Consider the following 13,566-nt stretch of genomic DNA (forward strand, 5'->3'; position numbering starts at 1 on the left):
AGGATAGTGAGTTTAGCCTGAGCAGGTCCGAGCAACACAGAAAGATGTACAGCTCTGTGAGATCCGTTCATCTTTCTGTGTGTAGAAAAAAAACTAAACCATTGAAAAAAAAGAAAAAATTATGTGCATTCCATCCCCACAAGCATAACCAGCCCCGTGCTCTGTAGAGCCTTTCCTGGTTCTTAAAATACAGGCAAAAAATGCGTAGGGTCCCCTTTATTTTAAGAAGCAGCACAGGACTCAGCTTAGACAGTTCTGGTTGTGGAAATACAGGGGACAAAATGAGTAGGGGTCTCCTGTATTTTTCATAACCAGCATCGGACTCTTTCTAGTGGGGAGGGTAATTCCACAGCCAGGGGAACCCTTTCACCGGGTCCCCCGTTCAAAGCATTACCCCTGACTGCTAGTCAGTCCTGGTCGGGGATCCCTGGAGAGGTGTGGACCCCCCAATAAAGGGGTCCCCCTCTCCAGGGCTCCAGAGGCCTGGGCTGATAGCTGGCTTATATAAACATGGCGACCTGTGATTGGCTCGCCGCGGCCATCTAAAATGTAAAAAATGGCGCCGCGATTCCATTTTCGAAATAGGACGCCTCCGAAGCCGCATCGCCGCCAGTTGCCACCTCCGGTAATGTACCACTGCCGCCTCCTGCCGCTACCTCCCCCTGCATCGTCCCGCTGCCATGCCCGCATGTTTTGCCGCCGCCTCCCACCGACATGCCTGCTGCGTCCTGCAGCAGTGGCGGACAGTGCAGGATCCCCCACCGCTGCCACGCTGATGGTGTTTTGGGCTGCTGGAACCAGAGATTGGTCGCCAGCTCCGTTCTCCGCAGCCTACACACTACAGTATTGGTCGGTGGTCGGTTCTTCTAGTTTTTAAGTATGTTTAAAAACCAGAAGACCCGACAGACGACCAGGATCGTGTCTGTGGGTCGGTCGGCGGCGGGTACACACTTGTCAAATGTCAGGCAGACCCGTCGGTCGGGAGTCGGATCTGCCATGGATTGGACAAGTGTGTACCCTACTTAAGACAGTTGTTTAGACAAGTTGGTTAAATCTGTTTCATTTAACTGACTTGTCTGTTTTCCAGAGTTTGAAAGCAAATGGCTGTTTTATAATTTGCTCCCATACATTACCAAATTTTCATTCCAGCCAGCCAGATTGGACAGATAATTTTATATTGTGTACCTAGTCTTAAGGCCCCCAATACATCTATGATGTATTGGGCCAACTCCCTGATCCCCAGGCGCTGGGGTCGAGTCATCGGCATCAGCAAATCGGAGATTTTCAACGTGAATAAGTTCACCAATTCCCAGATGGATCAGCGATCATTGATGGCCGCTCTTGGGCATTTCCGACCAATGGTTCCGGTCTGATTAGGGAATTGGGGAAATGGCTGGCAAATGTATGGGGCCCTTACTCAAGCGACAGATGGAGCACAAAAGTACAAAGAGCCAAATTAGCCTAATAGATTAGCTATGTGCAGTTTACATTAATTAGCAACAGTTTTATACTATTAATATTATCACTTTTTTTTTATCTTTCAGATATTTCCTTTGCCTTTATTATACATTGGGAATACTTTAACTGGACTGTCAAGTACAAAAAACTTAAGGTAGTAAAAAAAACAACATGTTTTTTATTGCCATTGTATTGAGAGATTAGAAATGTAAAATCAAATATACATGGTAAAGATTAGTAGATGTATTGGACCTAGGACCTGATTCAGACCCGATTGCAAGGCTGCGTTTGCACGCAGCTGTCCGCATCCAAAGTATGCAAATCCTGCAATCGCTAGCAAGACATTAGCATGCCCACTATGTTTTGCTGTGTGATTGTGGTATGTATTTAGGCGCCCACCAGCCTGACACAAGACGCCCACTTTCCCTTAGTAACATACGTCATCTCCAGGAAGTGTATTAAACAATCGGCAACACCGGCCAACATTGGACCCATGCAGAGATGTACGCTAACCCGATGGTTAGCAAACCTCTCCGATAGGGGGAGGACTGCGCATGCACAGGATGTGTGCTGTGCATGTGCAGCCCTCCATCTGCGAGTTCGCTTGCAGAAGCTCCCAGCCGCAGCCTGATTGACATGCTGCAACATTTGGGAGATGGAGCGGGGGTGTTCCCTGGGTAGGATCCCTGGAAAATGGGGTGTGTTGCCCACGTTTTCCAGGAGGGACGAGGCCAGGGTCTGCATCGATGGACACAGACTTCCTGGCCTCGCAAGCCACCAGGACTCGGTCAGGCTGCGGTAAACTTCAGCTACCGCAGCCTTGCCAAAGTTACAACAATTGTTCCGATGGTGATACCAGGCTGCGATCTCAGTCGCATCGCTGGGATTACGCAGATACAGCAAGGAGGTGTCTGACACCTCTTTCACATTTGCATTTTAATGGACGGAATTGCACAGCTGCTTGTGTGCAGGCTCTGTAATTCCAGCAACAGAACAACTAAATATTATACTTTATATTTCCTGAAATAGCAGAAAAGAATGATGTACTGATTCATCTTTGTAATAATAAAAATGTATCAGTACATAGGATAACAGTCACACTTATAAAAAACACATTTATCAAGTATAAATCACATGTGCAGCTATCTGAAAAAAAGGCTATATTAAACATAATGCCTCCAATAATCATGACTGAATTATTTAATGCCTGGAATAGTCCTTTATCAATAGCAAATTTTTATAAATTAAGGTCCGGTATTAAATACAAGCAATGCCGTTTTTTTGTGTAATAAACATATGCACACTATGACAACAGTCTCTCACCACATCAATACACTAGTTGCAGAGTCCCATGTAAAGTCGCAGTGTTGGAAGGACACGCCTCCTATGATGTATGCTAGCGGTGGGCACTCCTGGTCAGTTGTGGGGGTCCGATCAGTGTTTCTCGTGTGCAGCTGGTAAATGGAAGAAATCCAATGAATGAAAGTGGAGCTGTTCTGAATTACAGCTACTCCGTGCATGTGCGCTTACACGGCTTCCAAGTCCCAGCTCAAGACTGTCTATTTGCTTACACGGCACAAAATCTGGGCACCAGTTGTATAACAAAAATACTGATGCAATAGGTCAACAGATGTAATTCAGTCCATCTCTGAATCAGGCCCACAATATTGAAATATGCAGACTGGACACTGGCAAGTGGAGATACAGTATACTGCAGAGTGGATGAGCCAACTCACAGGCAGCAGGATGGTTATAGCCAACACAGGGCCTGATTCAGCAAGGAACGCAAGTGCGAATAAAACTGCTTATACGCACGCAGTTCCACTGCGATAGTATGCTAATCCATTGCGATTGCTATGCCGCAGTAGCACTACATAAGGACGCCCACTTTACCTTACACACATCTGTAATGTTTATTAAGACTGCACAACCATCGGTACAATCGAGTACCATCTCAGCCTCACACACAATAACACAAGGTCTGACATTACTCAGAAATTGCTTACTTCAGCGCATGCTATGAGTCCTCAGGCTGCGTATGGCATCGCATTGGATAATTTATGCACGCCCCTGCAATGGCGTTCAACTGCACTGGAACGCCTGCGTTTTTTTCGACTCACCACCCACAAACGGTACTTTCTGTGAATCACTCTGCGATGGGTCTGCGTAGTCACTGCGATCGCAGTGACTGGTTTGCGCACTGCAATGCATACGCATGCGCAGTACGCAACAATTGGCCGATTGCGTACGTATAAGCAGTTGCTTTCCTTGCTGAATCAGGCCCACAAATCACAGAAACAGGAGTGCAGATTCAGGCAGCAGATTGGAGTCAGGAAACACACGCACATGCACGCTGGAGAGAGCACACAGAGGTTACTACCTAGCAGTTCCCACCATTGAAGTTAATGATGGGAACCGCTTATTGGCTGAGAGGCGGAGGCTTGCCTGTCTCAGCCAATGCATTTCTATGTGAAACAAGAGATAGGTGAGTATGGATTTTTTTTTTTACAGGTTACGTGGATGCTACATGGAGAAGAGGACGTGAATGGTTACAAGGATTTTAGGTGAGTATGTGTAAGTGAGTGAATGAGTGTATTATTGAATGTAATAAAATATTAATACCTTCTGTGTCTGTGTCATGTGTTTTTTTTATATATTTATTTTACAGGTAAACTAAAGGTACTTGCAGGCTCCTAATGCTCCGCATGTTGGTACTTGTGGTTCTCCAAGTACCAGCTTGCAGGGGAGGCTTGTTGGGACCTCTAGTTCTCCTGTAAAAGACAGTATAATTTTACCTGTCGCCTATCACCCAGGAGTTACGGGAATTGCCCTGGGCTATCAGACCAATCCTGGGGTGCCATGGTGAGGCAGAAACCCTTTCCTGGGGAGGTGGGGGTCCCCACCTCCCCAGGGACCCCCGGCCTAGGCTGACTAGCGAGGGATGATGAATGCTTTGGCCAAGGGACCTGGTGAAAGGGTCCCACGGCTGCGATATTACACCCTTGCTAAAAAGAGACCAGTGCGGGTTGTGGAAAATACAGGGGACCCCTACTCATTTTGTCCCCTGTATTTCCACAACCATGGCTGGCTCACTGAGTCTGGTGCTGGTTGATGAAAATAAAGGGGACCCCTACGTCTTTTTTCCCCTGTACGAGGACCGGCTCAGAAATGCCTGATGCTGGTTGTACATTTAGGGGGGGACCCAAAGTTATTTTAATTTTTTTTTACACTTTTCAGAGTTTTTACACTCAGAAGCATGCATGGCTCTCACTGATCTGTGCATGTTTCTGTGTATCTTGCATGTGCACAAGCTATACCCGCTAGCCTGAAGCAGGTCTATTATTTAGCAAGTTTTAGGTAAGTAATAGTGTGCGAGTTACCGTATATCTTCACAATGGCAAAAAATCTGGATTTGCCGTTGCGGGGTTGTGAGAAACATGCAGTTTTGCATGTTCTTGCATCCTATTTATTACATAGAGTGAGTTCTAAAAATGTGCCAGTATCGTGCTATACGCGCACATTTGCCAAACTCAGACCCTATTACACCCTATTACATATGGCCCCATGTCTGAAACGGTGGCACTATGAACCACCTGCGGTTGTGGCACTAGAGGCCCCTCCTGGCATCCTGACACTAGAAACCCCTTCTGGGGTTGGAAAATCAGACATTTCTTCTAGAGCTGAAAAGTCAGATGCCCCTCTTTGGGTTGAAAAATCAAACGCCCCTCCTGGGGTTGAAGAATTGGAAAATTTGGATGTCTGATCAGATGATCTTGGACTTCCGGCACTGGAAGAACGGTACTTGGATCACTGGAATGGTAACATTTCAGGAACTGACTGGTCATAGTCTCTTACGGAGGCTGTGGCACTATAGTCAGATGACTCAGGCTGGATGGCAGTCCCTACCTAGGGTGGTAGGCTCAGAACCTCCTCCTGGGTCATCAATCTGAAGTCCCTTCTTGGGACTGGCAGATTTAGAATCCTTCTGTGTTACTGGAAGGCTTGAGACCACTCCAAAGGCAGAAGACATCAAAAGGGGCAATGGTGTCCCCATAATTGGGACCTGGAACTGCTTACAGGAGCTAAGAACTTGGGTTGCCCCAAGTGGATCAACTGGGAAAGTAGAGGATTCAGGCTGCGATTAGCTATAATTTTTTCACATCTGTGTTGAGGAGTGCAATAGGCCTATCATTTCTGCAGTTGTTGGGGTCTTTGCTCAGCTTCGGTATTGTCACAATCTGAGCGTCAATCATCTCAGTAGCAAATGCTCCAGTATGAGAAGCTTTGGTGTAGAGTTGTAGCCGGGATCCTTCCCTTCAGGAATTACGTAAGACAGGGGGCATTCAGGTCCATTGCGCTCTCTCTATCCAAGGATGGCAGGGAAAGACTTTCAAGGAAGGAGGATACTGAGCACACAGATAGTTAGGGGATAGTCTGATCATCTTTTAGGTTGTACAGTTGGGCTTATTAGTCCGAAAACAGATTGCCAATATCTAAATGGTTAAGGCACTTAGCACCCGAAGGAGCAATAAGGCATTTGATTCTATTAGCCTGCAGCTTATGGGCTAAAAGATGGGAGGCTTTATTCCCGGCCGCATAAAATCTATGGCTGAGGCTGGTAAGAGCAGACTGCATGCAAAGCAGAAACAGCTTCTGAAGCTGTTGCTGCACCTCTTGTAGTTTCCAGCTAAGGGTTTTGGAGGGGCATGTTTGTTTTTGGAATTCTAGGGACCCGAGTGTAGACTTCTGATCAGCCTGTGCTTTGGTCAAATGTGCTTTCAGTTGGTCCCCCTTTTGGATGGAGGTGCCCCTAAGCACAGCCTTCAAAGTACAACAGTAGGTGAAAATGGAAGTGACAGCAGAGAAGAGAGTCTGAGTGTATAGGGAGAGGGAGGAGTCAGTAAGGGCTTGTAGAGTTTATGGGATGGTCAATTGGAATTTGGGGAGGAGTCACAGGTGAGCTAGAGGGAAATGTTGACCCGTATCCTATACCCTCAAAACTGGAGCATGATCCGACCATGTAGTAGGAAGAATTTTAACCTACCTGGTACACTGGAGCACCCACTTATCCAGTAAATCAAGGTAAATTCTGGATTAGGAGTTATGTACAGCAGAAAAGAAGGTATAATCCCTCTCATCAGGTAAGTAGGCGCTAGGTGTCATACAGGTCAAATTCTGCTAATAATTTCTTGAAAGCAAGAGAAAGACTAAGTTCCTGAGGAGAAGGGGTATGGCCCTGGGGGAAGATCTATCAAATGTAATGTCGGGGACCAGGTTGAAATCATTTAGCAGATTAAGCCTACGCTGATGGACCTTCTGTATTTTTTCAAATACATCACATAAAAAGGGACCTGACGGGAATTCGGGGAATAGAGCAATACCAAAGTGACCACAGTGCCCTCCAGCAAACCAGTTAGAATAAGAAACTTAACCATTCTTATCCTCCACTTTACAGCTAAGGTTGAACAAAGTATTAACATGGACGAAATAAGCCACACCATTATGTTTGAAGTTGCCATTGACCATGTAACGTGGGATAGCAGTGATCTCTAAGCATAGGGGGTGGTAAAGAAGAGAAGTGTGTATGTTTGCTTTGTTAGTGGAAAGTGGAGAGGACCAGCTGTCATTTGTCAAGGGAGAAAAGGAGCCCAGGCACTGAAGAGTTAAAATAACCCTTTCAGATTCAATGTAGCTGTGCAGGGATTGTGTGTCTGCTGTTCCTCCTGCTGTAATTACCGGAGGTGAGAATGGCTAGTAAAAGGTGTATTTTGCAGCCTACCTGGTATGCGTGAGACAGCTTCCAAAGGATATCCCAGGGACAGAATCAAAGTAGCTTGCACCTATGCATTTTAACGTCCTCCTGGTGTCTTTTTGAAGGTGCCAGTGAGGCTTGAAAATAGACACACAACCCCTGCACGAGCACGCTATTTTGGACTGATCAGCATCTCTCAAAACTCTGTAGTGACTACCTTACACATCTGTTACAGCTCCCCGCTAGTCGGGTCGAGCGTAAGCAGCCAGCCATCCGTGAATGCGGCCAATTACATTGCCACAGCCGGACCCCTATTCAGTGCTACACGGGTTAGTTCCCTCGATTAGCAGGTAAAAACATCTATGCTGCTATACAGTGACTCCTTTACTAGGTCTTTTTACCAAGCCTATAAAGACTTTCATCTCTGCTAACTAATTGATTTTTTTCTATATTCAGACACTTCCATAAGGACTTATTATTTGCTGCTATTATTTCAGTGATCTGGACTTTGAAAGAAATATATATGTTTTTATTTGTTCATTACAATCTATTGGGACTTTCTGCTTAATGCTATTTAACACTATTTAACTTATTCTGTATTGTCTTGTACTTTAAGTCTCTGTTTTACGAGTTTGCTCATTTGTTAATGTACTTTGTGAGGTGCTGCGGAACCCTTGTGGCGCCATATAAATAAAGGATAATAATAACTATCATACAGCTAAAATGGAAATTTGATAAATATAAATGTTTTATCATGTTCTTTATTATCATTGCCTTTTATTAAATAATTTATTTTAATTGTAACTGTTCTGAGTGAATTTTACTTTAGCCTTCAGATTCCACGGTTGCTATTGCTCTGTCATTTGTCAAGGGAGCAAATCCCTTTTACATTTAGGGTGAGAACTTTAACCATGGTGATTGAAGGGAGATAGTACTAAAGGGTTGAGTCTGACAGTTGAAAGCAACCAAGGAGGATTACAGAGGCGTCTGAGGGGAGCCTGTTTCATAAAAAGGGAAGATGGAAGATGGCTCTGAATCAGGGCCTTAGAGCTCAATTCAGACCCGCTTGCTAGATGAGTACGCTCTCTGGATGCGTATATGCAAATTGGGCTAAGTGACGGCAAGGCATAAGCATGCTCTGTGTATGCAGACACCAGCCTGTCTTAAGACGCCCACTTGCGCACGTCATCTCTAGGATGTGTATGTAACCAACGGAAGGGAATGTAGCGCTTGTGATTGACTATACCCTACCGCAAGCACTGTGAGCACTGCAGTGTAAAATTCAGCCAGGTGACGTGCACTATGACGCTGCGTCTTAATTATGCACGCCTCTGAAAAGGCGTGGAGACGCTCAGGCATGCCTGCGTTCGCACCTCCACTCCCCCGTTTTCATAGACCAATATCCGTCACCACCCACAAACAGCTTGACCTGTCACTCATTCAGCCGGGCTGTCTATGCGCAGCGCGCGAACGCTTCCCGATCACTCAGACTGGTTTGCGCACTGCGAAGCATACGCATGCACAAAATGCAAAAATCATCTGGCTGTGTGCAAACTCTTCCTAGAGAGCGGGTCTGAATTGGGCCCTTAGTGCACAATGCCATGTTTGGCAAAAATACCACATACAGTATAACCACAAGGGCATATTTGTAGCAGGTCATTCATGCTAAGGTATCCTGGACCTGTATGACCTTAAATATGCAGCCTGGGGCACTGGAACTGGAGATGGTATTAATGCCTTGGACAAACTTACATCATTGTGCGATGGTGATTGCTGTAAGCATTGATGTTCAGGAGGTACTTCAAACGTGGATCCTCAGAATGTATTCTTTATGACTTCTTCTCAGCTTATAAAGTACTCTTAGGGGTAAATTTACAAAGATGGGAGTTCTATTAACAAGTGATGTTGCCCATAGTAGCAACCAATCAGATTCTACTTCTCATTTATCTAGCACCTTCTAGAAGATAATACCTGGAATCTGATTGGTTGCTATGGGCAACATCACTTCTTAATAGAACTCCCATCTTAGTAAATTTACCCCTTGTATTCAACTCACTTTTCTGGAAAAGGATTCAAGCTTTGGACATATTTAAATACCCAATGTCCGTTGCTAGTTAGATGTTACATGACAGTGGCTCCAGTATAAAAGTCTGATATGTCTTATGAAACGTGCTCTCAATGAGAGAGCTGATTTTGGTATTAAATACATCTATAAGATGTGAGAATGTTTTTAGTAAATTCATTCAGTAATTACAGGAGCATTAAATAGGACTCACTGTATTGGGTATATTATATATTTGTGAGTTTCTGACATGTTTTCTGTCAACTGTATTTTGTTTTGATTGAAAGGATTTCAAGATTTATATGTACAGGTTGAGTCTCCCATATCCAAATATTCCAAAATACGGAATATTCCGAAATACAGATTTTTTTTGGCGTGACTGAGATAATGAAACCTTTGATTTTTGATGGTTCAATGTACACAAACTTTGTCTAAGGCACAAATTATTAAAAATATTGTATAAAATTACCTTCAGGCTGTGTGTATAAGGTGTATATGAAACATAAATGAATTTCATTTCTGTACACAAACTTTGCTTGAGCCACAAAATTAATGAAAATATTGTATAAAATGACCTGCAAGCTGTGTGTATAAGGTGTATATAATACATAAATGCATTCTGTGTATATATTTGGGTCCCATTCCCAAGATATTTCATTATGATATGCAAATATTCCAAAATACAGAATATTCTGTTATCCAAAATACCCCTGGTCCCAAGCATTTTGGATATGGGAGACTCAACCTGTACAAAATTTGTACTGTGTTTTAAATAACACTAGAAAAGATTTTAAATTTGAATTATAGATTAATATAGACCCTGGAGTACTGCTCAAGTATATGAACTTACTTCGTTCCTTTCTGTTTTTACTAACAGTAGTTATAAGGATTATTTATTAAAGGGCATGCGCTTAATTTAGAGAAACATTTATTTGGCATATGCAGATGGCAGCATCTGCAGGAGAATCCTAATATTCAGTCCACATACAAAACCAAAAACCTTTTTTTTGCAGTAAGAGTTATTATAGTTATAGTTAATCGGTGGAGAAGGTGCATTTATTTACTGTTACTGTTGGTGGACACTGAGTATTTTTTCTGGTTCCTATATGGAGATGCCCCCTCTGTAGCTTGATCATTCTTCAACTGGTATTGGGTCGCTTATTTGCACCCTCTCTCCAGGCTACATGCTACCAGCCAGCTGTGCTTCCTTTTATTCCTTCAATTATTTAAAATTTGTTGGATAAACTGACAATACATTGTTTATGTTACATGTCTGAGATTCTTTGTACAGGTAATATTGTTTAAAGTTCTAATGCTGACACGGTTAAAATGCCTGAAATAACATTACTACCTTGTCGGTATTGTCGAGCCGACATTACATTACACTATCCACATTGTCATTGTCAGCATTCTGAATCTTCGACTTAAATACTGTATCCCCCATGTTTTCTAATAGAAATGTCCCATCAGATGCGACCATGTCAGTGAAAACCCAGCCTGGCGTGGTCGCAACTGATGCGACCACGCCAGGCAAGTGGTTAATACACACATAGGAACCACCATAAGGAGATGTTTCACCACCTTAGATTCAATGGTTATCACAGTACTTTAGTAAACAGGATCACAAGGATCAGCCGCTCAATGAGATAATTAGTGTTACCTGTGGCTTCCAGACTTAGTAGTCCATTTATGCAGTCCTGGTGTAGTAATGATACACTGTGCCCGAACGGTCATGGACTCATAGGGCCTGATTCAGAGCCGCTCGATGCTGGTGAGCGCTCGCTCTGAATCAGGTCATTTTTTTTTCCTCCTCCAGCCCACTCGCAAAGCTGTGGGTGAGCACCCACAGCTTGTGCAAGCGGCCTGGAGATGGTCGCGATTATCGCGACCATCGGGCTTGCGACGAGACCCTGTGTTAGGGTCTCGGCTCCCGCAAGCCCGAGTGGACTTCCTGCTCTGATAGAGCAGGAAGTCCACTACTGACATCACGAGTGATGTCAGTAGGGCCGCCCACAAACGCCAGGCGTTCCATTGGGAACGCCTGCGTTTGCTCAACCACCCCCCTACCCGCCTACAAAACGGGGCGAGCTGCCAGTCAACATCGACATACGCCCCGTCTTGTAGCGAGCCCTGGAGCGACTGAACTTCAGTCGCTCGCTGGGGCTCGCGCATGCACGCGCTGGACGCAGCACATGTGCAGGGGGCAAACATTGACCTGTGCGCTTGCGAGCGGGTCTGAATCAGGCCCTTGGAGCGATGTTACTGTATGAAATTATCAGTAACAGATAACTGACTTCCACCCAAGCGGAGCAGGGTACTGCAGCTAGTGTATGAGTGTGTGTATGTTTCTTTCAAACTGCGTAAGCAATAGCTATTTCAACTTGATTCAGTATAAGTTTATCAATAAATTTGCATATTTGTTAAAAAATTATCAAATCATATTTTAAAAAACATTGACAATTTGGGGACTTTTTTTTATAAAAAAAAAATATTCGTTTGTTAAGTGCTTAAAGAATATATAGATTATATTTTACTTTATCTCTGTGGGGAAAGGGTTCTAACAACTTCTTTGATATGTCTAACTATAGTTATGCAATGAAATTAGGCCTAATATATATATATATATATATATATATATATATATATTATTATTATTATTATTATTATTATTATCTTTTATTTATATGGCGCCACAAGGGTTCCGCAGCGCCTTACATAGTACATAAGCATAGTGCACAAACATAGTACATAGACATAGTACATAGACAGTTGAGCAGAACAAGAAAACAGTGTCATACAGTTTAAGACAATGCAATACAAGTACATGGTATATAAACACTGCTGCAACAGAAGCAGGATGGCAAAAGTCACGGGTTAGGTGCTTTTGAGTATAGAGCAGATAATATAAGTAAAGAAAGGAAAAGCACAAGAGGAAAGAGGGCCCTGCTCGTGAGAGCTTACATTCTAGAGGGGATGGGCAAACAGACAGGGGTGACACGGATGGGGTAGAAAGTGAGCATGGGACAGAGGGTTAGGATGACAGATGGGTGGATTCCTATTTTACAGTATGTGTGGAAGTCATTTGAATTAAGATTTATGCCACTGACATTCTACTTTAAGAGGCAGTTTTTGTAGGTGTCTGTGGAAAGCCATGGCTGTTATATCAGTTTACGTGAAGTCTGACGAGTAGCTGAAGCCACTTCGTGAAGGGCTATTTAGAGAGTTTGGTTAACGTATAAACGAGCAGTCTCAAGTAAATGTAGAAATTGGTAAAAGTAGTTATTGTAAAGAGATGTTCAGATGTAAAATAATAAGTTGTGATCAAGTGTGAATTCTATAAGGCACATTTATTGATTTGGAGGGTGATGGGAGACATGTGAGGTTTGCAGGATATTTATTCCATAGTATATCCGCTGTCCGTGTGTGGGGCCTGGATTTGGTGATATGTCACCAGATAATAAAAGCAGAAGAATGGAGAAGTACATATAGTTGTAGGTGTGTAAACATTTTTTATAGTGACACAATGAGGCTGTAATAGTCAATTTTTGATGAAAAGAAATCTCATTAGTTTTTAGAGGAGGTGAGTGACTCAATAGGGCGGCAGTGTGCCCAGAGAGGGGAGATGCAGGGAGAGTTAGGGATGTTATATCCTTAGAGAAAATACAAAGGAGGGATTTGAAAAAAAGAAATGTGTAGTACATGGTGAGTTTTAGGTTTGTTTTTTTTAGACAAATTTTAAGTAATGGTATCTTAATCTGAAATTACCTAAGATGTTGGTCAATGTGTGTTCAACTGTTTGATTAACTGTTATGTAATCACACTTTGTGCATTTAACACTTGGTGTTTTTAACCCTAGCTGCAAACAGCCCCAGCTGCCCCTAGACTGAATATAAGGAGTGGTAACCCTTGATTAAGACAGGCTACAACTGACTCAATTGGCTTGCTGATCAAAGGAGATAACTTGCTCTGAGTTGGAGCAAAAACCAGGCCAGATATATACCATAAACTATGCTTCACTGACCAATATAGACTATACAGGAAGAGAAAAAAAAAACTATGCAAGAGATACAGTTACATACATTTGAATCCACACACGATTGCAAGCATGAGGTTCTATGCAGAATATCGGTGCAATAAGCAAGATGAGACAGTCACATACATTTGAATCCACACACGATTGCAAGCATGAGGTTCTATGCAGAATATCGGTGCAATAAGCAAGATGAGACAGTCACATACATTTGAATCCACACACGATTGCAAGCATGAGGTTCTATGCAGAATATCGGTGCAA

At 43.4% G+C, this 13,566-nt stretch overlaps 1 protein-coding gene across 1 annotated transcript in view; it reads left to right on the forward strand.

The window, feature by feature from the left end:
• Nucleotides 1-13,566, forward strand: part of SLC35D2 (solute carrier family 35 member D2) — a 177,983-nt gene that overhangs the window by 73,554 nt on the left and 90,863 nt on the right. The window contains exon 4 of the mRNA XM_088470079.1: nucleotides 1,545-1,612. Within this exon, the coding sequence (XP_088326205.1) occupies nucleotides 1,545-1,612 (68 nt within the window). The remainder of the gene's footprint in view (nucleotides 1-1,544; nucleotides 1,613-13,566) is intronic.

This window comes from Taudactylus pleione, unplaced genomic scaffold (assembly GCF_031769625.1).
Source record: "Taudactylus pleione unplaced genomic scaffold, aTauple2 ptg000095l, whole genome shotgun sequence".
In the NCBI taxonomy this organism is placed as follows: domain Eukaryota; kingdom Metazoa; phylum Chordata; class Amphibia; order Anura; family Myobatrachidae; genus Taudactylus; species Taudactylus pleione.